At 40.5% G+C, this 27,149-nt stretch overlaps 1 protein-coding gene across 5 annotated transcripts in view; it reads left to right on the forward strand.

Annotated features, from left to right (window-relative positions):
* Positions 1 to 559: 559 nt before the first annotated feature.
* The window catches only part of CPLX1 (complexin 1), a 450,783-nt gene continuing 424,193 nt past the window's right edge, over positions 560 to 27,149 (forward strand). Inside the window, exons 1-2 of one of the 5 annotated variants that reach the window (XM_069767661.1) lie at positions 560 to 663; positions 2,408 to 2,520. In XM_069767661.1, coding sequence (XP_069623762.1) covers positions 2,490 to 2,520 — 31 coding nt within the window. In that variant the 5' untranslated portion in view covers positions 560 to 663; positions 2,408 to 2,489. Of the gene's footprint in view, positions 997 to 1,108; positions 2,051 to 2,331; positions 2,521 to 27,149 lie in introns of those variants that run through there. The other 4 variants (XM_069767659.1, XM_069767663.1, XM_069767660.1 and 1 more) reach the window with 4 other exon arrangements.

The raw sequence follows: 27,149 nt of genomic DNA on the forward strand, positions 1-27,149 counted from the left end.
CTTAATGGATTTGTGCTATATATAATGAACGGTCATTTTTATGCCGGTGAACAAAGGACACCAGCATACCAACTTAGGTACGGAGAATGAAAAAGCATGTTCGCAAGTGACATATGAAGGACGTTCTTCACAGGTCATGGTGCATGAAATGCACTTCTTTTCATAACATTGTCAGCCCTTTGTAACATCAGACATGTAATATAAATGAGATTTTCCTTAGGTGAATGAAGGCAGCAGCCTTCCTTATTATGGGTTGGGTGCGACAAACATCTTACGCGTATTGTGTCGATAGCCCAGTTTTCACCTATTAATTAAAGCTGACAAAGTGCACTGCATAAATAAGCTGTACATTCAGCAGCCTGATCTCCAGAAGGGTAAATAATGAAACAGGTACAAGTGTTATCCCGGAGAAAAGGTGGAGTAACACCCTACCCTGGTTCATTATTCTCTGCTACATTATGTCATCATGGATTTTAACTCCAAAGAGAAAAAAAAAACAACTGTATAGTCTCGCTTATGACATGCTTAGAAGGAGGGATCAAATAAATGGAAGTGGGATGCTCCGGAAATGCTGCGATTAAAAAAAAGAGAGAATGTATGGAAGGAAAAAAAAAAGGGAAGAAAGGGAAGGTTATTGATCATCCTCTCGCTTCGCCTCTCTCTGTATGTATGCCAGCACTGGATGTTTCTGCTGCATGCTCCCATTGCATCCCCTCCATATGCCCTTGTGCTAGCTGGTCATTATTAGGCAGGAGATACAGTAACTTCATGAAGCTGTCTCTTCCCTAAATGCCCTTCAGCGGCGGCTGCAGTTCCTGTTGAGAGCACACATGGACTAGGGGAGGAGGAGACTGTGCTACAGAAAAAAAGGATACTCTAGGGGGAGGGGGGCGAGCTTTTCCTTCCATGGTGCAGAGTTGTTACTGAAAGGACAGGCAAACTGCAGGATCTCCTTTCTGCTGAAGAAGACAAGGTACTGGCTGATCCTTTCCATTTGTCTTGACCCCTTAGCTTGCATCCTACTAGGGAGCTGTCCCATCCCTCCTGGTGCTGAAACTAGGTCTAGTGCATCCATGCTGATAGCAGGGTTCCCGGGTGATTTCATGGCATTCCAGGCACTGCCTCGCATTCTGTCTCTGATTTGCTTGTTGTGTCCTTTTCTGCTGAGGCATGCTTTCTTGAATACAATCCTGTGGTTGCAGCATGTGCTGTCTTGGAGAACTGTGCTGAGATTTATTGACCAGCAGAGCTGCGCCTGCATGAAATGCTCTAGTATTAGATATCTGAATGTTGCAAGGTGGAGAAGTTTTTTTTTTTCAGCAATGACATGGCAGCGTTTGCAATATGTGAAGAATATGATAGCGCTGGAACATACATGCAGTAACTTTTCTTTTTGGCCCATTTCCAACTCGACATGCAAACGGGTCCCAATGTTAAATATCAGAGCTGCTTTTTAGGATATGAAATGAGTCATTATGTGCCGGTCTTTGAAGTACCGGTAGAGGGAGGCATGAAGCTGTGGTATATTGAGAAAATGACAGCTCTTATCACCTGCAGTGCAGGAGTAGGACTTCTCTGGGATATCATTTGTTGCAACCCGCTAGGCTGTGCAGTGAGGTGGAACACATTCTACTGCAAAGAGTGAGTTTGTGTTTTGTTCCATATTATTTCTGCATATCGGCTGTCAAAACAGAAGACTGAAAAGTGTGAGGCATCATAATTTGTGTCATAGTTTGCTTCGGCGTGCGTATTTGTGAAGCGTGGAGACAGCAGGATACACAGGCTGCATTGTGGTATGCTTTAGTAACGTGACTTGGACTTGACCTCATCGACATGAAATGTGCTTTGTCTGTTTGGGTGGAATTCTAACGTTTTACATCTTTTATGTAACGATACTAGCGCCTTATGAAGTAAGACTGGGACACCTCACCTTCAAATGTCCCTTAGACACTTCTCACCAGACATGTAGACAGTCCCGTCCAGATGCTGGTGGAAGCCACACACAGGACACACCTTGAAGACTGCAAGCGTCTCCAAGTGTCAAAACAATGTAATACCTTTATAAAAGATTTCTTTTTTTGATTACATACCCTTTACACTAACGTGATATTATAACTTTATTTCCAAACAACCCTCAAATGATCCTATTATTATTACTATTTTCAATGGATGCTTTTTCTTGACCCCATTTGATTCTTTTTTTTTTTTGGCTTGAATGTATGCTCATTTTAATTAGGTGGATGAGAAAATGAAATCCACCAGATAAAACTTGCACCCACATTGGCTGATATTTTTGCATTGCAATTTTTTTTTTTTAGCAAGGGGAATCAGAAAATATCATAAGGTTGTTTAAGGTGACTTTGACAATGTAAAGCTATGTAAGTATATATGTTTTCATTTATTCCAGGCTAGAACGCAAAGAGTTTACCTGCTTTTCTTGCATGTAATATATAAAATACACTGAGTGGAAGGAATCAAAAGCCATCAGTATGGATTTTGTTATGAAGCAAGCTTTGGGAGGTAAGTGCAGGCATTCCCTAATCAAAACCCTGTACAGTATGTCAGAAACTTAAGTACAATGCGTCAATTCCCAAAGCTCCTCCCCTTTTCTCTATATCTCTGCACCATAAGGTAAAAAACCACAGAGTCGCCATCTGAATAGCCAGAGGCAAAACATTTGAGTAAGTTGGAAATATTTTGAGAATATTTTGCCAATAATCAAGTCAGAAGATAATTCTTGCTTTCATTCCCACATTGCATTGCATCTACTCATCACTTTGGAAATGCTTCCAAACATGCACCAAACGTGATGTCATATTTTATTTGGCTTTTTTTTTATTTTTTTTTTTAAATATGATTGAATGTAGTCAAGATTGCATTACTTTTAAAACTGGCTTAAACGTACTGGACAAAGTAATGAAATGTCTCATTCAAGTCGAGAATGTGCACTACTTTTAAAGCTGGCAACGTCCGAACATAATATAAATCAATTCGATCAGCCGCAATGGAATGTACATCCTTAATGTACAAGTCTTTTTTTTATTTTTCGCTCTGCTTTATACAGCATAACCATTTCATTTGCTTATTAATCTTAACAAATGGTGGTCTAGCTCCATAGTTTACATATTCCATGTGTGCCTTGAGCGTTTGGAATTCGTTACTCCCTCAAAGTGCCTGTCAAATGTTTAATTGAGCTGTAGTAAGATGCATTTTAATTTAATAATGACGTGACTGTTTTGTAACCAGGTCTTAATTACACACTTTTTGTTTTAATGGAAAGCAGCATACGAGTCCATCTTTGTGTTAAACGGCTAGTTGATAATTTAGAAAATTATGTATTTGCCTTGAAAATGTTATTCCACTGTGGTAATTAGTACCTTAATTCCTGCCAAGATCACCAGCACTTTCCTGGACAATCACACACTGCAGCTTTTTTCGGGAGAACAAACCTGTGCCATAGATATGGCTGTTTTGCTCTTATGTTCTAGGTGCAGTATTAAATTGTTGCACTGCAGCATTTTTGCTTACATTAAATCACGTTTAGCGCAAATCTTTCATTTAACAAGTAGGATAAATGGATTGATTGAGATCTGCTGACTGTAGGAAAACAATCTGGTGAGACTCGAAATAGGATTGAATCCATTAAAGGGGCTTCAGATAAAACCATTCGTCAAACCCTTCACTTAGAAAACGGCTCTATCGATAAAGAAAATGATTAAAACTCAGTGAACTGTAGTTAAAATGATTTTTTTTTTATTTCCATTGATTTATGCCAAGGGGGTTGTTTGAAGGTTAAAAAATAGGGATAATATATTGTGTTGCTATGTACTGAGTTTTTACATTCTTCGGGTGAAAATTGTGCCTCTGTAGGATTTAAATAATGCTTGCCTAATAGTTGTTCATTTTGAAAAGGTTGATGTATGTTTATAACTAAATGTAACGGTAGCTTTGCTTTAGTTATTGCATGGTTCAATCATTTATCCAAAAGGAACCACACACCAAACATCTATTTTCCAAGGTGAAGTTCTTTCTTCATGTATATACTTACAGTCATAACATATTTTAAGAGCTACAACAACAACTTAGTGGAGAACAACCCTTTGTTTGACTTGTAATCTACCTAGGGTACCTCCACTCTACCCTTTGCCTCTATCTCCACTCACCTAATACAACAAAACACTGACAATTCTGAATATATCATCAATATCAAGGAGCACCATAATGTTATAAATTATCCATTACTTTAAAAAAAAGTTCCCAAAGATAGTAAGTTACTGGTTGCTGGGGTTACATCCATCTTAGCCTACTTTCACACATCAGGTTTTTTGTGTCAGGCTAAATCCGGCTAATGTTGTAAAAAATGGATCCGACTTTTTTTGCCAAAAACTGATGTGCCGGATCCATTTTTTAGCCGGATCCGGTCTTCTTTAACCCCTTAATCCCATATGACGCACTATTCCGTCAAGGTGACCGTGGACTTAATTCCCAGTGACAGGATAGTACGTCATACGCAATCGGCCGCGCTCACGGGGGGAGCGCCGGGTGTCAGCTGACTATCGCAGCTGACATCCGGCACTATGTTCCAGGAGCGGTCACGGACCGCTCCTGGCACATTAACCCCCGGCACACCACAATCAAACATGATCGCAGTGTTCCGGGGGCATAGGGAAGCATTGCGCAGGGAGGGGACTCCGTGCGTGGTCCCCTGAGACTATCGGTACAAGGTGATGTGCTCACCTTGTACCGACTGTCTCCTCCCTGCAGGCCCCGGATCCAAAATGGCCACAGGGCTTCTTCCGGGTCCTGCAGGGAGTACTTCTGGGTCCAGAGCAGGCTCTGGTAACCAAGCAGCAGGGCACGCCAGAACCAAAGAATTACGTTAGAGCGGGCACCATCCAATATAAGGATATGGGATCACCTATTGCATACTCACATAAGATACAGCAAGTAGAGAAAAGGTATGCAAAAAATGGGATCACCAACACAATAAGATACCAAGTAACAATTTATTTATTGAAAACACACAAAGCACATTAAAAACATTTAAAAGGCCTCCACCACATGAGTAGAGGTGGCAGGTCCACTCTACAATTTAGCATAAACAATATATTGCACAGAAAATACACTGATGGGCCATATATACTAACAATAGTCCATGACCACAATTGGCACTCTTGTTAGGTCAGAATAACCGTACATGGTAATACAGGTGGATACACATATAGTATATGCCAAGAAAAATACAAGCACACAAAGAGTAGTAAGAGATCTAGTTAAACAGCCCCATAAGCCTCATAGGTTACAGCACACAAAACTTGTCTGAAGGAGGTGCGGGAAAATATATCAATGGTGAGCCAAAAGATTTTTAGCTATCCACTATCCGCTGTACCAATTTAATTTCATCACCTATAGTCAAATGAACACCAGTAATAGTATATGCAGAGTATTTCTGTAGCAATCTCAAGCCGTATACCTCAGCCTGTCTCCACCTTACAAAGCAAGATCTGGCTGTAGACAACACAGAATATCTCACCCCAAAAAAAAAAAATGACCTGCTAAATCTCTAGTGTGCTGGGCATAATGTATCCCTATGGTCACATCAGTGTCATGGACCCCATGACCACAATTGACACTCTTGTTAGGTCAGAATAACCGTACATGGTAATACAAGTGGATACACATATAGTAAATGCCAAGAAAAATACAAGCACACAAAAAGTAGTAAGAGATCTAGTTAAACAGCCCCATAAGCCTCATAGGTTACAGCACACAAAACTTGTCTGAAGGAGGTGCTGGAAAATATATCAATGGTGAGCCAAATTTTTTTTAGCTATCCACTGTACCAATTTAATCTCATCACCTATAGTCAAATGAACACCAGTAATACTATATGTAGAGTGTTTCTGTAGCAATCTCAAGCCGTATACCTCAGCCTGTCTCCACCTTACAAAGCAAGCTCTGGCTGTAGACAACACAGAATATCTCACCCAAAAAAAAAATAAATAAATAACCTGCTAGATCTCTAGTGTGCTGGGCATAATGTATCCCTATGGTCACATCAGTGTCCTGGACCAAAGCGTGTCGACGCACTCAGCGTCTTCCTCAGGGTCAGAGCATCAGGGCACACCACATCGCTGATCTGACACAGTGCTTTGCAAAGTGTCAGGTCAGCGATCTGACACTATACAGTGATGTCCCCCCTTTGACAAAGTAAAAACGTTAAAAAAATTTTTTAGATGTGTAAAAAAAAAATTTAAAAAAATCCTAACTAAAGAAAGAAAAAAAAAAATATATATATTGTTCACATAAATACATTTCTTTATCTAAACAAAAAAAACAATAAAAGTACACATATTTAGTATAGCCGCGTCCGTTACGACCCGACCTATAAAACTGTCCCACTAGTTAACCCCTTCAGTGAGCACCGTAAAAAAAAAAGAGGCAAAAAAACAACGCTTTATTATCATATCGCCGAACAAAAAGTGGAATAATTCGCGATCAAAAAGACGGATATAAATAACCATGGTCCGCTGAAAATATCATCTTGTCCCGCAAAAACGAGCCACAATACAGCATCATCAGCAAAAAAATTAAAAAAGTTACAGTCCTCAGAATAAAGCGATGCAAAAATAATTATTTTTTCTATAAAATAGTTTTTATCGTATAAAAAGCGCCAAAACATAAAAAAAGATATAAATGAAGTTTCGCTGTAAATGTACTGACCTGAAGAATACAATTGCTTTATCCATTTTACCAAACACGGAACAGTATAAACGCCCCCCCCCAAAAAAGAAATTCATGAATAGCAGGTTTTTGGTCATTCTGCCTCACAAAAATCGGAATAAAAAGCGATCAAAAAATGTCACGTGCCCAAAAATGTTACCAATAAAAACGTCAACTCGTCCCGCAAAAAACAAGACCTCGCATAACTTTGTGGACCAAAATATGGAAAAATTATAGGTCTCAAAATGTGGTAATGCAAAAAATATTTTTTGCAATAAAAAGCGTCTTATAGTGTGTGACGGCTGCCAATCATAAAAAATCTGCTAGAAAACCCGCTATAAAAGTAAATCAAACCCCCCTCCATCACCCCCTTAATTATGGAAACATAAAAAAAAATAAAAAAATGTATTTATTTCCATTTTCCCATTAGGGTTAGGGTTAGGGTTAGGGCTAGGGTTAGGGCTAGGGTTAGGGCTAGGGTTAGGGTTAGGGTTGGGGTTAGGGTTGAGGCTAGGGTGGGGGCTAGGGTTGGGGCTAGGGTTAGGGTTGGGGCTAAAGTTAGGGTTGGGGCTAAAGTTAGGGTTGGGGCTAAAGTTAGAGTTAAGGATGGAGGTAAAGTTAGGGTTGGGGATAAAGTTAGGGTTGGGGCTAAAGTTAGGGTTAGGGTTGGGGCTAAAGTTAGGGTTGGGGCTAAAGTTAGGGTTAGGGTTACATTTACGGTTGGGATTAGGGTTAGGGGTGTGTCAGGGTTAGGGGTGTGGTTAGGGTTATGGTTGGGATTAGGGTTAGGGGTGTGTTGGGGTTATGGTTTCAGTTAGAATTGGGGGTTTCCACTGTTGAGGCACATCAGGGCTCTCCAAACGCGACATGGCGTCCGATCTTAATTCCAGCCAATTCTGAGTTGAAAAAGTAAAACTGTGGTCCTTACCTTCCGAGCTCTCCCATGCGCCCAAACAGAGGTTTACCCCAACATATGGGGTATCAGCATAATCAGGACAAATTGGACAACAACTATTGGGGTCCAATTTCTCTTGTTACCCTTGGGAAAATAAAAATTTGGGGGTCTAAAAAACATTTTTATGGGAATAAAATTAATTTTTATTTTCACGACTCTGCGTTATAAACTGTAGTGAAACACTTAGGGGTTCAAAGCTGTCAAAACATATCTAGATAAGTTCCTTAGGGGTCTACTTTACAAAACGGTGTCACTTCTGAGGGGTTTCTACTGTTTAGGTGCATCAGGGGCTCTGCAAATACAACGTGACGCCTGCAGACCAATCCATCTAAGTCTGCATTCCAAATGGCGCTGCTTCCCTTCCAAGCTCTGCCATGCACCCAAATGGTGGTTCATCCCCACATATGGGGTATCAGCGTACTCAGGACAAATTGGACAACAACTTTTGAGGTCCAATTTCTCCTGTTACCCTTGGGAAAATACAAAACTGGGGGCTAAAAAATAATTTTTGTGGAAAAAAAATATATATTTTCACGGCTCTGCATTATAAACATTACTGAAACACTTGGGGGTTCAAAGCTGTCAAAACACAGCTAGATAAGGTCTTTAGGGGGTCTACTTTCCAAAATGGTGTCACTTGTGAGGGGTTTCAATGTTTAAGTCCATCAGGGGCTCTCCAAACGTTTCATGGTGTCCCATCTCAATTCCAGTCAATTTTGCATTGAAAAGTCAAACGGCGCTCCTTCCCTTCTGAGCTCTGCCATGCGCCCAAACAGTGGTTTACCCCCACATATGGGGTATCAGCATACTCAGAACAAATGGCACAACAACTTTTGGTGTACAATTTCTTCTCTTACCCTTGGGAAAATAAAAAATTGGGGGCAAAATATCATATTTGTGAAAAAATATGATTTTTTATTTTTACGGCTCTGCATTATAAACTTCTGTGAAGCACTTGGTGGGTTAAAGTGCTCACCACACATCTAGATAAGTTCCTTAGGGGTTCTAATTTCCAAAATGGTGTCACTTGTGGGGGGTTTCAATGTTTAGGCACATCAGGGGCTCTCCAAACGTAACATGGCGTCCCATCTCAATTCCAGTCAATTTTGCATTGAAAAGTCAAACGGCGCTCCTTCCCTTCTGAGCTCTGCTGTGCGCCCAAACAGTGGTTTACCCCCACCTATGAGGTATCGCCATATTCAAAGTAAATGGCACAACAACTTTTGCGGTCCAATTTCTTCTCTTACCCTTGGGAAAATAAAAAATTGGGGGTGAGAAGATAATATTTGTGAAAAAATATGATTTTTTATTTTTACGGCTCTGCATTATAAACTTCTGTGAAGCACTTGGTGGGTTAAAGTGCTCACCGCACATCTAGATAAGTTCCTTAGGGGGTCTACTTTCCAAAATGGTGTCAATTGTGGGGGATTTCAATGTTTAGGCACATCAGGGGCTCTCCAAACGCAACATGGCGTCCCATCTCAATTCCAGTCAATTTTGCATTCAAAAGTCAAACGGCGCTCCTTCCCTTCCGAGCTCCGCCATGCGCCCAAACAGTGGTATACCTCCACATGTGGGGTATCGGCGTACTCAGAACAAATGGCACAACAACATTTTGGGTCCAATTTCTTCTCTTACCCTTGGGAAAATAAAACAAATTGGTGCTGAAGTAAATTTTTTGTGAAAAAAAGTTAAATGTTAATTTTTTAAAAACATTCCAAAAATTCCTGTAAAACACCTGAAGGGTTAATAAACTTCTTGAATGTGGTTTTAAGCACCGTTTGGGGTGCAGTTTTTAGATTGGTGTCACACTTGGTTATTTTCTATCATATAAACCCCTCAAAATGACTTCAAATGAGATGTGGTACCTAAAAAATATTGGTGTTGTAAAAATGAGAAATTGCTGGTCAACTTTTAACCCTTATTTCTCCGTAAAAAAAAAAATTTTTGGTTCCAAAATTGTGCTGATGTAAAGTAGACATGAGGGAAATGTTACTTATTAATTATTTTACATGACATATCTCTGTGATTTAAGGGCATAAAAATTCAAAGTTGGAAAATTGCAAAACTTTCAAAATTTTCGCCAAATTTCTGTTTTTTTCACAAATAATCGCAAGTTGTATCGAATAAGTTTTACCACTATCATGAAGTACAATATGTCATGAGAAAAAATTGTCAGAATCGCCACGATCCGTTGAAGCGTTCCAGAGTTATAACCTCATAAAGGGACAGTGGTCAGAATTGTAAAAATTGGCCCGGTCATTAACGTGCAAACCACCCCTGGTTAATGCGCATGTATATTTTGTGTTCCTGGTTCCGGAAGGAGAGATAGAGAGAGATAGAGAGATAGAGCGATAGAGAGAGAGAGAGAGAGAGGGAGAGAGACCAGAACGGAAAATCTTAATAATTTGCATGGAAAATAGTGTGAAAACCTGATCAGGATTCTTTCACACCTCCGTTTCATCTGTTTTTGGCCGGTTCCGTCACTGTGCGGTTTTTTTTCCGCCGGACAAAAAAACGTTGCAGTGGACGTTTTGTCCGTCCGCAGGAAATGACTATTTGGACGGATCCGGAAAAAAACCGGATGAAACGTGTGGCCATCAGGCACAATCCGGCACCCGATGCAAAACGAATCCGTTTTTTTTTAATTGCCGGATTGTGCCTGAAACAAAAAGCCTGATGTGTGAAAGTAGCCTTAATGAATAGAAGTCAAGCATGCACACTGTTACTTCATTCACTGTCAATAGAACTACTAGATGAACACTGTACTCTGCTATCTGTGCAGCCTCCTTGACAATGAGTTGAGTGGAGGAGCACATGCTCAACATGAAGAGCCCTGTTTTTGGGATCACTGGGGAGTAGTTGGACCCCTAAGAATTAGTAAATTACTCTCTTTCCATAAACTAGTATCTTGCAAAAAAATTCTTTAAGGCCTTAATGACCACAGAGATGGGAATTAACAATTATTTTTGAAGTGACTTCTCATACTGTCCTACCATAAATTATATCTTCAGATACACTTTATGTGTAACATGCTTTCTGATTTCTTCTGGTTCTTGTTGAATCTCTTTTTCTTGCTATGTATTTTAAATTTAACTTTATACATAAATGTAAAGCATCAGCACTGAGGCAACCATTTTTTTCATCTAATACAGTAAATGAAGCTAACTTGTTAAACCATTCAATGTAACATCAAGAACTTGATCTGTAGTAGCAGATTACACATGCCACATGAAACCTCCAATTTCATGTCTATTTTTTCCCGTAACTTTAAATCTATAGGCCTTTAATATGAAAGCATATCTTAATTTGGAATAGTTATATGTTCATTTTCTCTGGAAGTCTAGTCATGGGGTCTCTCTCCATAAGCCTGATTGTTATGGATTGACCTGAGTTGGAGTAGTGATATTGCAACCACTAGGGGTAGCACCAGCAGGTAGCGTCATCAAGAAATAACCAGAGGTCAGTACACGGAGCAGCAGTATAGTTGGGAAGATAAGCAGGTATCATAGTCAGGAAATAGCCAGAAGTTGGTGCACAGAGCAGCAGTATAGTTGGGAGGATAAGAAGGTATCATAGTCAGGAAATAGCCAGAGGTTGGTACACGGAGCAGCAGTATAGTTGAGAGTATAAGCAGCTATAGTAGTCAGGAAATAGCCAGAGGTCAGTACATGGAGCAGCAGTAGAATCTTGAGGATAAGCAGCAGGTGGAAAGAAGCTAGACTAAAGGCTGGGAGCTCAATAATCTCAGATGGAAGGAATTACAATGCCAGGTTAAAGTAGGGTGTTCAGTCAGGAGATCATAGGGTTGAGCCAATCAGGAACTTGAGGTGGAGACAATCAGGAACATCACAGGTACTAGTATGTGGTTTAGCAAGGAAATGTCCAGCGAGCTGAATAGCTCAGAGGGAAGAGCTGCCGCCTGGTGCACAAGAGCTGCTTGGTTTGAGTCCTCACAGTGATAATAGGTAAAATGCTTGGTTATTTTTGTCAATTTCTTAAATGAAAGGATATGAAACCTACACGTGCAACCAAAGCACCATTACAATGCGGATAAGGTGGACAGCACACCATTTCATTATTTGATATGCATTGGTATAACTAAAAAAAAATTGTGCTCGAATGCTAAATCTTCAACATAGCCACCAACTTTCACATGTGTGATTGTGTTGGTCTTCATATATATAGAAAAATACCTTTTGGGCCTTATGGACTGGAACGTCTGGGTGCAACTGCAACTCTTACAATGCTTATGAGTTTTGCCCCTGGAGATAAGCTAATATTGTGGAAATTTCTAATCAATTGAATAAATGCATGAATAGATTGCAATATAAATCACATATTTTCTTGGATAATTAATGATTTACTGTAAATAAGGAATTAGTAAATTGATTTAACACAGTGGATTCATCTTTAATAAATTTAACTATATCAGTCTACATTGCACTAATCAAAGTGTTTTTCTTCTAAGTGTTTTTTCATATGATCACATACTATAGAAAAAAAACAAATACAGATAGTACTCACCTTCCCTGGGTCTAGATTCCCATCGCAGCTCCCATCTCTGTTTTTTGGCTGCAGCAGTTACGTCACGTCAACAGTGGACATTACTGATGCAGACAATCACTGAGCTCAGTGGCGACCTTCAACAACAGAACTGATGAGAATTGTGATGTGTACTGTTGATATGACGTCACAGCCGAAACCGGTACAAGATGTGATATAAATGCCATAGAGGGTGATGTAACATCACTACTGCAGACAAAATATGGAGATGGATGTTAGTGGTGAGGTCAAAGGGAGTGATTAGTTTCTTTATTTTTTTTTACAGTATCCGATCGTGTGGAGATTGCTTTTCTAAAAAATGAAAAAGCCCTATAAATATGAGTTCCTAATTAAAATAGATCCTTTATGGTGCTCATAAATTTCCAGTATTCTAAATACCTCTCAGACTACACTCATTGCCATTGGCTGCATATCTTCAAATGAGCTGAATCAATCAGAAAGCTACATTTTCTCCAATATTTTACATGTGAATAATATAGAATATATATATATATATATAATGAATAAATTATACTATACTACAATATTAATGTATCTCCCCATTATATGGATGTAACTCACCATGCAACTCAATATCCACATTGAGCATTGCCTGACCATTGATGTAATGTGACTAACAATTGAGGTATTGTGACTGATCATTCCTGTTGTTAGGGATTTTGAGCTATACAAATATACTGTATCTGTATGAAGGATGAACAATGCTAGAGCACAGGCAGAATTTGGAGTCAGAACCTGGCAGCAGTGAAGCCTCAATAATGACTTTGTAGGAATAAGCCACTTCAAACTGATTTGGTTAAGTCTAGATCTCCATTGATGACCCACAGTATAATGAAAAATTAAATGGCAGAATATTTCTTATTTTTTAAAACAACTTTCCTGAGCTTAAAAGGAAAGCAACGTGATATTATGGGAGAAGGAAGCACTGACAATACATTATATTAGAACTGACATTGGGATTGGTAGTCTTAAGGTACTAGGTTGCTCCAACTATTCAGGGCCCTGTTTGCTACAGATTTTCATGGAATGGAAACTAAATCGCAATATTTCTATACATACTTGTTTCTCATATAACCAGATCAGAGTTCTTCTAGAATGTTCCCTCGCCAATCCAAGCAGACAGCATGACTTTCAGGCTTCTCTTTTTTTATTCATTTATTTAAATGTGTAACAAGGCCACCGGCCACAGATTATGAAGCTTCATTGAACATCTAAGACCAAATCAAATAATTCAACTTAGCTTCAAGACAACATTGCCTGAAGAATTAGTAATACACAAGAAATAGTCTACTACAAATTACAGTGTGCTTAGCTGCAATAATGCCTAATGCAAATGCAGTAATCAAATAACTTGCATATTATTGCTTCCATTATAATAACATTAAAGGATATGTCATGCACTGTAACTTCAGTAAATCAAAGGGGTATCTCTTAATGGAAGTCACTATAGACACATCCTAACCATGCCTGTTGTGCATTTCCAGCAGTGCCTTACCTTCATCGTTGTTTAAAGGGAGTCTGTCAGGAGGATTATATACATACATATATATACATACATATATACAGGATTATATATATCTTGTTTGAATAACCTGTCTTTCCTGATTATATCTCGCAAAGTGCCCTTGGCCAGCAGCTGTTGCATACTTCAACAATATTATACCTGAAAAGTTGAGGTCTTAGAAATGGATGGGTGGTACATAATATTTAGAAGCCCGCACATTCATTTTTTTAATCAAGTCTGTGCATATGTGTATGAAGTGTATGTTAATATACTCATGGTTGCCTTCTCTGGGATCCAGCGCCATTCCTCTTCTCAGTGATGTCACTATTCAGACTAGCTGGCTCCCTCTATGCCCTATGTGTGAGCCGGAAGTCTATTTTAGAACGTAGGTCTATGTATCCTTATTCTGATGCTGCATAGACTTACAGTGTAATAGCTACTTCCAGGACACATGGAGCGCAGTGTGACCTGGAGAGTCTGAAGAACGGTAAAGCCGCTGAGAAGAGGAGCAGAACGAAGGCGGTAGGCGAGCATAATAACACAATACACTGTTTATACATACAGTTTTGACCAAAAGTATGGAACCTTGAAATTAATCCAGAAAATGAAGTATTTCTAACAGATAATTGTTGCAATTTATTATTATTATTACTATTATTGTTGTTATTACTTATGTAGCACCTTTGATTCCATGGTGCTGTACATGAGAAGAGGTTACATATAAAATACTGATATCACTTACATTAAGCAAACTAACAATGATAGACAGGTACAGAGGGGAGAAGACCCTGACCTTGCGGGCTTACATTCTACAACAATTACACATGTTTTGTTATATGCATATTTATTTCCTTTGGGTGTATTGGAACGACACAACAAAAAAAGAGAAAAAAAAGCAAATTGGGCATAAATGCACACAAAACCCCCAAAATGGGTAGTACAAAAATGTTTCCAAAATTAAGGGTAAATAACTTTGTCTCAAACATGTAATGCTCATTCAAACTCACCTATGTGGGCAATATGAAAATCACACCTGAAACCAGATAAAAAGGAGAGAAGGTGACCCAATCTTTGGATTGTGTGTCTGTGTGTGCCACACTAAGCACGGAAAACAGAAAGAGGAGATGAGAACTGTCTGAGGACTTGAGAACCAAAACTTGAAAAATATCAATAATTTCAATGTTACAAGTCCATCTTCAGATATCTTTATGTTCCTTTGTCCACGGTGTGCAACATGATCAAGAAGTTTACAATTCATGGCACTGTAGTTAATCTCCCTAGACGTGGACGGTAGAGAAAAGTTGGTTAAAGGTTGCAACCCAGGATAGTCCGGATGATGGATAAGCAGCCCCAATCAAGTTCTAAAGAAAGTCAATCTGTCCTGCAGGCTCAGGACACATGAGTGTCAGTGCGAACTATTCATCAACATTTGAATGAAATGAAATGCTATGGCAGGAGACTCATGACGATCCCACTGCTAACAAAGAGACATGAGAAAGCTAGTCTGCAGTCTCCCAAACTGTACGCGAGTAAGCCAAAATCCTTCTGATAAGGCGTATTGTGGACAGGTCAAGGTAGAGCTGTTTGGTAAAGCACGCCACAGCATCCATTTTGGCCATGTGGATCAGTCCGTGTGGAAATACCTCTACCAATGGTTTAAAACACATCATAAACATTCAGCCATAGAGTCTAATTCAAAGCATGGCCATCCATCTTCATAACTGTAGAGGTAAAGAATTGGATGATCACTGTAATAGTCCTCAAATTATTATACAGATCTATAGCATTCCCCTTCTGACTACAGCATAGAAGTAGTGCTTTATAATATTGATGAATCAGCAGAACGCAATTTTTTTTGCTGCTCAGAAACCCAAATGTGACATTTTGAGGCGCAGTGTAGGAGGACACTCTAATAATACCAAATGATATAGATTCTAGATCCCAGTTGTGTAGGGGCATACACCTGATTGTCTCTAGATTTTCCTTATGCTGCTGTGTAGTATTGTGAAAACCTAACATCCTTCTATTTTCATGGGATAATTTCTTCCTAAACACGAGCAGCTACGCGCAAGAGTCTTTGCTCAGCAAAATCTGCTGTACTGTATGCCCTGCCCTACTGTGACTTGCTATTGGTAGGTAGTAGCAGTAGGGGAGGTAGGCTGTGTATAATACGAGGAGAGAGGCAGCTACATCCTCTACTCAGCCAAATCTGCTGTCAGCCACAAAAAAAAACAGCTTTGCTGTCATAGATCTATGGAATACCATCATACAAGGGCCAAACAATACCCACACACCACGATCCCCATAGAGTGTGAATAACACAACCATAATTTAACTGAATAAACTACCACATAAAAAGCAATATTACCACCTCACAGTGCTGAAATACATTTTTTGTTACAGTAAAATGCCCCCTTACTCTGCATAGTTTGTATTTTCTCACTTCCTTTATACAATTGTAGTGCCCCTTTTAGACAGTAAAAAGGCCATCAGTGCAGTGCATCGGTCCGCATCCACTTCCCCGCATCTCCCCGGTACTATTAAAATGTATCTGCATTCTTCATGATGTAGATACTGTTGAGTGCAAGAGGATGGTTTTAACTGTGGCCGCTTGTGAATGTCCCAGTTGGTGTGCAGAAGACTCATACATGTGCGGTAGAAAGCAATCACAAATTGCGTCCAGAGAAGTATAGGGAACATAGTTTACTATACCGTATATGCTGCTATTTTACCGTTTCTGACTAGTATTTCCATGTCTTTGCTAGTTTCTTAAACAAGTAAATAAATACAAAATGGATCTTAGAATTCAGCATAGCTAGTGTTTGAAGAAAGGCAAAATATGTTGTTTTTTTTGTTTTCTTCCCATTTACTGGCTTGCATGTATAGGTTATGCTTTATTTTATCTGCAAATTATCAAATATGCTAGTGCATTATCTGCTTAATGAAAATACACAAGTTAGATTAGTCAATAGAGTTGTTACTTGTTGTAATTGTCTATTACATTAAACTTCTAGTAGAAAATAGATGCATAAAATGGCATTGTTGAGAAAATATAAGAAACTGTTTCAATGCAGCAAAATGATATTAGCATTCTTAATATAGACATTTAGATGCTAGATGTACTTAAAGGTGTTGTCTCATGAACAAAATACATTTTAATCAACTGATCTTGGAATAAAAATAAGTTCCACAATTAGATCTGTTAAAAAATGTTCCTGTGCCGAAATAATCTTATAAATGTGCCCTTGCTGTGTACTGTGTAATGCCTGTGTCTAACCGTGCAGGAAGATGGTCAGCACATGGTCTGATCAGGGGAGAAAGGGGAGAAAGAATATGTGATTATTCTGGCAACACAGCAGTTGTTTGCAGCTGCTGCTTTCTGTGAGGTACAACATTAATCTGCCTGTTTTATCACAGGAGCAAGTGTTTCTGCCACATCTTCAGTCCCCTGAACTCATCATAAATCAAATCAGTGAGGTAGAATCGCCACTAGTCGCTGAGTTCATAGGTAAGGCTACTTTCACACATCAGATCTGTCGCAAATAGTTAAAAACTGATGCGAAGGAACCGTTTTTCTGCTGGATCCGTTTTTTGTTTTTCACGAGAATACAGTGACTTCCTATTCGAGAGAAAGAGAGAAAGAGAGAGATTCCAGAATGGAAAATGCATGAGTTCTGAAAAACTGGATCCGGTTGTCGGATTCGTCCATTTCTACCTGCGTTTAATACGTTTTTGACTGGACTAGTCGTTGTGCGGTTTTCTGCCGGGCAGAAAAAACGTTGCTTTGGACGTTTTCTCTGTCCAACGGAAAACTAATTTTTGACGGATCCGGCAAAAAAGGATGAAACGTTGGGACATCAGGCGCAATCCAGCGCTAATACAACTCTATGAGAAAAAAAAACAGATCTGGCGGAAAAAAAACAGATCTGCTTTTTTTTTACAATTCGCCGGATTGTGCCTGAGGCAAAAAACGTGATGTGTGAAAGTAGCCTAAGTAACTTGATTTATGATGAGCTCAGAGGGCCGGAGACGCGAAGGAAACACTCACTCATGTGATAAAACTGGCAAGGAAAGGTTTTACCTCACAGAAAGAATCAGCTGTGATCCCATTTTGTCCTGACTGTATACCGTTTTGTTTCCTCCCTTGGCCAGGAAATGTGGTATGATCAGACCGTGTTACAGCACGGTCGGACACAGCCATTACACAGTACTTACTAAGGCTGGGTTCAAATTAGTTTTTTTGTGCGCAGCGTATGAACCGAATACATCCGCATGCATCATGCATACATATCTTTCACATGGTGTACACAAGGACATGCTTTTGCATGCGTTCGCAAGCAGACGCGTACGCATGCATGGTTTTGCGGTGTGCGGCGGTTTACGGCATCGCAACATGTTGCATTTTTTGAGGTGTCAAATATTGCGCAATCGTCCGCATGCGGACTATTACGGATCATTGCGTCAAAAAAAGCATTACTGTCTAAGGGAACGCATTGTTATGCAATGACATGCGTATGAATGCATTTGATACGCATGCGCACTTTAGACTGCTCACGTCCAGAAAATGACGTCACTGCCTACACCATGCGCATAAAAAACGCAAGCGCATGGCAAAATGCATTTAAATGCATGCACATGCAGTGTTTTTGTTTGCGTCATGTGCAAGATGATGAGTAGGCGTAAGCATGCTTTTGCATGCGCTTTGGCATACGTTTGCGCATGCAGATGATATGCTAATGTTAACTTAGCCTAAGGGCATATTTATTAGATTATCTCAGCACAGGAACATTTTTTTTTAACACATCTAATTGTGGAAGTTATTATTTCAATATGTTTTGATTAACATGTATTTTGTTCATGAGACAACTTCTTTAATCATTGGTAGCTTGTCTGTGTCTATGATAATAAAGATTTTGGCTCCCTTTCACTTGCGAGTAATACGTGCAAGTCTTGCATGTTAAAACCAAACTCTGGCACCGGCACTTGGTAGCGGAGCATGCAGCTCCATGTATTGCTATGCAGCCACACGCTCCGCTCTGGAGTGCCGGCGCCAGAGCTTGGTTTTAACATGTGAGACTCGCATGTAATTCTCGCAAGTGAAAAGAAGCCATATAGCAGGGATTTGTATGTGCGGGTTGCTGCAGGCTCATACATAAGCTGCATTCCCAGACTTGCTCTTAAACTATTCCCTGCATTAGGGCAGTCTCACACGTCCAGATAATTCCGCTACCGGAATTATCCGTGTCCGTGTGCCGGTGCGTTTCTGTGGCACATCAGTGTGGCACACGTGTGCCGCCCGTGTGCCCACTGGGTACCACAGTCCCCTGCATCTGATGCTGAAGCCGCGAGTCATATCTTCCCTGCAGCAGCGTTTGCTGTAGAGAAGATATGAATAATCGTGTTTAAAACAAATATCCATGTGCTATTTATTTTAAACACGCCATCCCACCCCCTGTGCGCTCCCCCCCCCCCCCCGCTGTTATTGAAATACTCACCTGGCTCCCTCGCTGGTGCTGCTTCCTGTCCTGGCCACACCTTCTACTGTATGAGCGGTCATGTGGGGCCGCTCATTTACAGTAATGAATATGCGGCTCCACCCCTATGGGAGGTGGAGCCGCATATTCATGATTGTAATGGGCGGCCCCACGTGATCGCTCATACAGTAGAAGGTGCGGTGAAGACAGGAAGCAGCACCAGCCAGCGAGGGAACCGGGTGGGTATTTTAATAACAGCGGGGGGGGGGGGGGCGCACAGGGGGTGGGGGGGGCTTGAGCACATGGATCTTTTTTTTAAACACGATTATTCATATCTTCTCTACAGCAAACACTGCTGCAGGGAAGATATGAATCGCGGCTTCAGCACCAGCAAGCCACACAGACTGCACACGGTACGTGTTTCACAGGGACCCATTGACTTTAATGTGTCTGTGTAATCCGTGCTATTAGGTATATACTCACCCTCGGAAGCGCCCTGCTTCCTTCCGACAGCCTTCCTTCCTAAGAATCAGCGCTTGAAGGACCTTCGGTGACGTCACGGCTTCTGATTGGTCGCGCGAGCGGTCACATGGGCGGCCGCGCGGCCAATCACAAGCCGCGACGTCACCGCGACGTCACCGCCAGGTCCTGGAAGGCTGATTCTAAGGAAGGAAGACTGCCGGTTAGTACCGGGGCGCGTCAGAGGGTAAGTATTGCGATATTTTTTATTTTAATTCTTTATTTTACACTAAAATATGGATCGCAGGGCCTGAAGGAGAGTTTCCGCTCCTTCAGACACTGGGAACCATGGAAACCCAATGCACTGCATTGAGTTTCGAGTTTCGGACGACCCCGACCCCGACTTTTTTATAGGATCGGCCGATTTCACTCGATCCGACTTTTGAAAAAGTCGGGTTTCGTGAAACCCGACCCGATCCTATAAAAGTAAAGGTCGCTCATCCCTAGTGGCAACCAAAAAAACTTAATTCTGGTGTTTCTAATTTTTTTCTCGCTACACTGTTTAGCCATCAGGTTAATCCTTTTTTTCTTGATAGATTGGGCAATTCTGAACTCAGCGATACCAAATATGTGTAGGTTTGATTTTTTTAATTGTTTTATTTTGAATGGGGCAAAAGGGGGGTGATTTAAACTTTTATATTTTTTTATTTCTTTCATATTTTTTTAACTTTTTTTTGTACTTTTGCCATGCTTCAATAACCTTCATGGGAGGCTAGAAGCTGGTGCAACTCGATCGGCTCAGCTACATAGGAGCGATCATCAGATCGCTCCTATGTAGCTGAATTCCTGCATTGCTATGAGCACCAACTACAGGGTGGCGCTCATAGCAATCCGGCATCAGCAACCATAGAGGTCTCAAGGACCTCTATGGTTACTATGCAGAAGCATCGATGACCCCCGATCATGTGACGGGGTCGGCGATGCGCTCATTTCCGGTCCTATGGCCGGAAGCCCCGGTTAAATGCCACTGTCAGTGTTTGACAGCGGCATTTAACTAGTTAATAGTGGCAGATGAATCGCGATTTCACACGCCGCTATTGCGGGCACATGTCAGCTGTTCAAAACAGCTGACATGACCCGGCTTTGAGGTGGGCTCACCGCCGGAGCCCACTTCAAAGCAGGGGATCCGACCTCCGCAGTAATAGTACGGTGGAGGTCGTGAAGGGGTTAAAAGAGTTTGCATACACCAAATTCAGAGTTTGTAACATGAATAGAGTGGAAATAGTGTGTTCTCATATTTGACCTCTCACCACCAGAAAAACTGAAGGTTAGAATAATTACTATTCTACTTAATGAAAAATGACCACATGAAAAACTCCTGAGTGAAACCACATATTAAGAGTTGTGCCAGGATGTGATGAAACATGTTGATATCATTTTGATAAAACCATCAATCACTTTGTAATGGATTTTATTTTAGAAATGATTGAGCTGTAGAACAAATGGCATGTTATTCCACTGACGGAAGACAGAGAAGTGGCTATCAGACATCTCTGACACCTTATAGCTTTGTTGAAAAAAAAGTACATAGAGTGCACAAACTACAAAACAGTAATATTACTCTCCGGCAAATTCATAAATCACGACATCGAAAATAACATGAAGTAAACAAAAGGGTCTAGAATACAATAAAAATATATAACAATGTAATTAATCTATTATCAAGAAAATCAGAGTAGTCCAAATGTATGTGGAAAAACACATTAAAATGAATGATGAAAAATGTTCTCTATCCAGATTCCACAATATTTTCCCTTATACAGGACATGCAGCTCATATTTTAAAGAGAAACGTTATTTACCTGCAGATATGGTAGTAATTCATAATAAGGCAAATAACCTTTAAATGATGTTAGGCTGGATCAATGGAAGCGGAGGTTACAGGGAGAAACTTAAGTTATATTTTCCCAGCAGCCGCTTGCTTCCAGTCATCGGAGTGGTTCAGGGAGCAGTTACAGTCACCACTCACTATAAAGGGAGGAAAGCTGTATTAATTCTCTGGCACACTGATTGACAGCCTGCTTAGCAATGAATAACATAAAATTGGATTCAAGTGAATCCAAATTTTGGGGCAAATTCAAAACAATTTGGTCATCACTAGGAACTTCACATATCAGACATTTATAGCATATTAGTGGGATAAGCCGTAAATGTAGGTGTAATGTGGCTTTCACCCATAAACTTCATACTTGTCCCAAGAATAGGGCCCTATAACGCCGCTATGAATGAGGAAGTACATAGCACTCTATTGTCTTACATGGGAGCTCTATCAGTGGCAAAGCAAGCATAGGGCTACCTCACCTATCCACAGGATTTGGCTTAAATGCCTGATAGATGTGTGTCTCATCACATAACTTCATGAGTTGGTCATTAGGCCCCCATCCCCTTAGTGTACTTGACTGTTCCTGTAACTAGGATTGATGAAAAGAGACTCACACATGTATGTTCACATCTATCCAGTTATTCCCCAAGTGGAGAATATCAACCAAGTCGGTCTGGGCAAAGCCAGAAAGACTTCAGTCCTGACAAATCCTTGCATCTCATCCAGGTTAAATTGCACTTTCTTTCAATCCATTTATTAGACAATTAAAATAGTGCAGTTTAAAGATTTTAAACTGTTTTGTGCATGTCTCTATACGTTTGGAATATAGTAACATAGTTAGTAAGGCCGAAAAAAGACATTTGTCCATCCAATTCAGCCTATAATCCATCATAGTAAATCCCCAGATCTACGTCCTTCTAATAATTGTATATAGTAACATAGTAAGGCCGAAAAACAAGCCAAAATATGACATCGACAATTTTCCAAGAAACGCTGCTTCTTCCGGCTCTTGCATTCATCTGATTTCCAGGCAGAACAGCTATTAGCTTGCATCTGGCATGCTACACTTTATATTGTGAAATTGAAATTTGTGCCCCCATGTGTCTACGTATGAGCAGAGTTTATTTCACGGCATTGATTGGTTGGCAATTTGCCATTTTGCCTTCTATAATGACTATATTTTGACAGAAATCAAGATGCCACTTCAGCTTCTAGGGGCTGACACTTATAGATGCAGATACATTTAGCGTTCATAATGTCTTCTATGAAGCATCTGCACAGACCTCACTGTAATTTATTACATTACTGTACATGATATTCGACACTGGCTGACCCACTTAGAGGTGTAATTCAGTAGGGTTTGATGACCCGCCAGATAAATGCTGCTCAAACTTATTGTTACTGTAACCCACGTGAATGAAGAGTCAGGTTAATGGGGGCCACTGTCAGTTCATTCCTGCTTCATTTACCAATAATAGTGGCAATGTATATAAAGCAGTGGCAAATCATCAGCTTATTACTATTTACTTATTACTGATAAGTGTAAGAAATCTTTTTTAGGTAAACCCCATTTTTTCTGTTCACACTTTCTTTGTCTGTTCATTCTCGACAGATTTCTTTTTCATCAGTGCAACTAACACATAACGTGCAAAACTCTTCATTAGAAGAAGGACTAATGATATTTATACATCTACTCTTTTCATGATTTTTCAAGAACGGAGGGTTTTATAGCATGTGATGTGTCAACTCTGCTCTATTAAGCGATACTACAAGGATATTAATACATTTATCCACATAGCAACTAAATAGCAGCCAGATGAGGATACTACACATTCTTACATCCAGGTTTAATACATATAATAAAGGAACACTATAAATATCTACATTTTGCTTTTATTACGCAGTTGATTAATTATTCAACATTGCATTCTGTGCACTCGGTGAGGAGAGGTTTAACATAAATAGAGTTTCATGAGAATCTATCACCTTCTGGAAAACTTAATGAAATAAAGGGAAACCAAAATGTAAAACCTTTTCTCATATATATAATTAGGAGAACTATAAAAAAAATCCTACTTAATTTAGGGATAATTGATCTGACTCTTCAAAAAAAGATTCTGCTTCACTATTGTGTCGTCTGGTTAAGGCTTCCGGCTTCTTTGTGCACGCAGCATGGAACTGGAAGGTCAATTTTGCGGCCTTACTGCTGGCTCTTACGCCATACTGTATGTTATTGTAAAAGGAAATATAAGATGAATTACTGTGTATTATGATATGCAACTTGCCTCTTTATAGAGGAAGAGGACTTGAACTCTTGAAGCGCCTACTGGTTGTAGCAATCCAAAAAGTCAATATCATCCCTTTGATAAGCCTTGTCTCATGATGTCGGATAAAGCCAAACCAGATACTCTATTTGCAGACACATTTTTCGGGGTGTTTGCCCCTCCTCAGTGCATAGCAAGAAATCTGATTTGGCTGTATGGAAGACCTCTGACTGGGGTTAAAAGGATAATTTATGTACTATGAAGCAGCAGGAGGATGTGGCTAGAAAAAGCAACTGAGCTACATTGTGACAGCTTTCTATGTCTGACTTTCTGCATGTAGTATGTATGAGAAATTCAGATTAATCTTTTTCAAGGCATCTGATTTTTTTCTTTTGCACAGATTGTTAGGCCTCCTTCTTGTAGATTAATCACTTACAAGTAGCTATGTTCTCCTCCTCTACATATGCTCCACAATGCACGAAAGCATCTTGATAAATGGCTTATTAATAACAATATTCAGTATACAGTTCAAAGGGTAACATTTCTTCTTGTGAAGAGTGACATATCAGCTTTGGCGTGTCAGTGGCTTTTAACCTTATTCACATTGCAAGACTTGTTAAAAGGTCGATAATGACTTGTAGGATTGCTGCTTCCATCAGGTGTCGCTATAGAGTTCAAGTCCTCTTCTTCTCTGAAAAGGCAAAATCTTTCTTCTATATATATATAAAAACAAGTGTATGTATGTGTGTATCGACGATGATGTCATAATGGTTGCCATGGTGACAATGATGTCATAATAGGTTGCCATGGCAACTATGATGTCAGAATGAGTGCCATGGCGAAGATGATGTTATAATAGGTATATGGGCATGCAAATATGGGATGGAAGATGTGTGATGGGTATATGGGCACGGAACTATGGGATGGAGGATATGTATGATGGGAATATGAGCACAAGACTATGGGATGGAGGATGTGTGATGGGTATATGGGCAAGGGACTATGGGATGGAGGATATGTATGATGGGTATATGGGCACGGGACCATGGGATGGAGGGACTATGGGATGCCTGGATGGCGCAGGGACACATGGACGAGCGGTGGATACTGTGACCCTGCTCCATCCAGGCAGGCGCACACTACCCGGGCTTTCTGGAGACCGGCTAGCCCTCATACAGGTCATTCCTCCTCTATATGCAGGCAGCACTCTACTATATGGTCTGATTACCTCTAGCAATAAGTGATCTCATGGGTCCACCCATATCTCTACAGATACTTTAACGGTGACTGATGAAGGTCCATTTTCAGCACTGAAACATTTCTGTTAGTACCTTGTGGACACCATTAAAACCTCACTTGATCACATTAAGTTGAGTGCCGAGTATTTTTGCTATATATTTTACGGTGTGGGAACCTACTCCGGCACCTCCCATAAATGGCTGTGCACATGCTTATTTATTTACACTATGATGGGTATATGGGCACGGGACTATGGGATGGAGGTAATGTATGATGGTTATATGGGCACGGGACTATGAGATGGAGGATACATATGATGGGTATATGAGCATGGGACTATGGGATGGAGGATAATCATTATAATTTGTTTTATCTAACCACAGTTAGTTACTATGCCCGGGCAACAGCGGGCTCTTCAGCTAGTGCAGTATAAAGTTCAGAATCCTGATGGGAGATAAGGAAAATGTCTGCTTGATCTGCATTTCAATGATTCACTGCCCATTGGGATGCATTAGTGAATACATTCACCCTGTCTATGATGTTCTTTTGTTTAACTTATGGGAATATTGACAAATTAATTGTTTTATTTTATTTTAACTAGTGAGGAAAAAGAAAACTAAAAAAAAAAATCACACAGTACAAACCTTCCCATCTGAGCAGTTTAAATTGAGACTTTTCCTGTTCCTAGGCTTACCTCTTCTCTAATGCTACTATGCTATATGGCTTTAACAATAAAAGGCCATTCGTTGTTAAAGTATGAAGAGCTGCTGAAGTACTAGCCAAACCCAGCTAATGTTGCATTCTTTGAGGAGACATAGTCCTCAGAGAGCAAATTTGCAGAAGGAAGAGTCCTGAATCAGCTTGGCCCATGCAGAATCTGCCACTGATGTTAAAGGGGTTGTGCGGTCAAAATCGATAAGTCAGCAGTCTTTCTGTGTGACAACAAAATTATGAATCCCCCCAGTGAGGGCACTTTGTGCTGCGGGGATTCTCCAGTTTCTGACCCAGGATCACAATGTGCTAGACATTTTTCCCGCCAGGGCCCAACTAGGGGGCTTGGCCTCACTCCATACACTTGTATTGAACAAGGCTGCACCTCATCTACTCATGCAGCCATGCAGTGGGTGCGGCCTCGCTCCATACAAGTGACTGGGAGTATGTATAAGGCTTGGTTCACACTGCGTTAGTGTGAACCATTTAACGGACTATATTACACCGTGGCATAACGTGGTGTAACGTAGTCTGTTAACACCACCATTACTTTCAATGGCGGACGCATCGCTAGCGCACACCCACAAAGGGCGTGCGCTAGCGATATGCCGTCATTGAGTGACGGACCCGAGACATGGGCTGCAGCGTTTCCGGGTCCGTCACTGCCTGCGCACTGCTAGCGCAGATGGAGCTAGCAGATGCTCCTTCTGCGCTTGCGCTGTGCAAATGTTGGCACTTGTGCTAGTGCAGTCCGTTTAACGGATGTATTGAACGGACTGCACAACGCCAGTGTGAACTTAGCCTAATTCAAACTTCCCCTCCGGTCCCGGGTCAGAAATCGGCAAATCCCTACAGCACACAGTGCATAAGAATGCAGTCACACTTAGTGACCGGACAACCCCTTTAAAGTCAATGTGGTACTAGGTGTTGTGGAAGTGCATAGCAACTTAGAAAATGACTATTAGTCATTTTTTCTTGAGAGTGAGAAGTAGGGCACAATATGGAGTGAATGTGTGGAGTGTTGATGGGACACATTGTGAGTGCTGTGATCCACAGACTATAATTTTTTTGTATTGTGCTGTGTAGCATAAAAGCAGGACAAGATGAAGCCTATGAAACACCTGATCAGCACAGCGGGTCACTTTGGTACAACATGATTTGTTGGTTCTCTGGCTGAGAATAAAGTGTGTTCCGAAAATTGTGCCAATTTTGTGAAAAATACAGGGATCTTGATCAGGTGAATCTGTCACATAAGTGTTTACAATGGTGATCCCCTCACAAGCCCATCAGCAATCACAAACACTATCATTGATGCATGCTTCTGCTGAATTGAAAGAAAATCATGGAACATTGTAAGCAGCAGTTTGTACAGT

This window comes from Ranitomeya imitator, chromosome 1, assembly GCF_032444005.1.
Source record: "Ranitomeya imitator isolate aRanImi1 chromosome 1, aRanImi1.pri, whole genome shotgun sequence".
Taxonomy (NCBI): domain Eukaryota; kingdom Metazoa; phylum Chordata; class Amphibia; order Anura; family Dendrobatidae; genus Ranitomeya; species Ranitomeya imitator.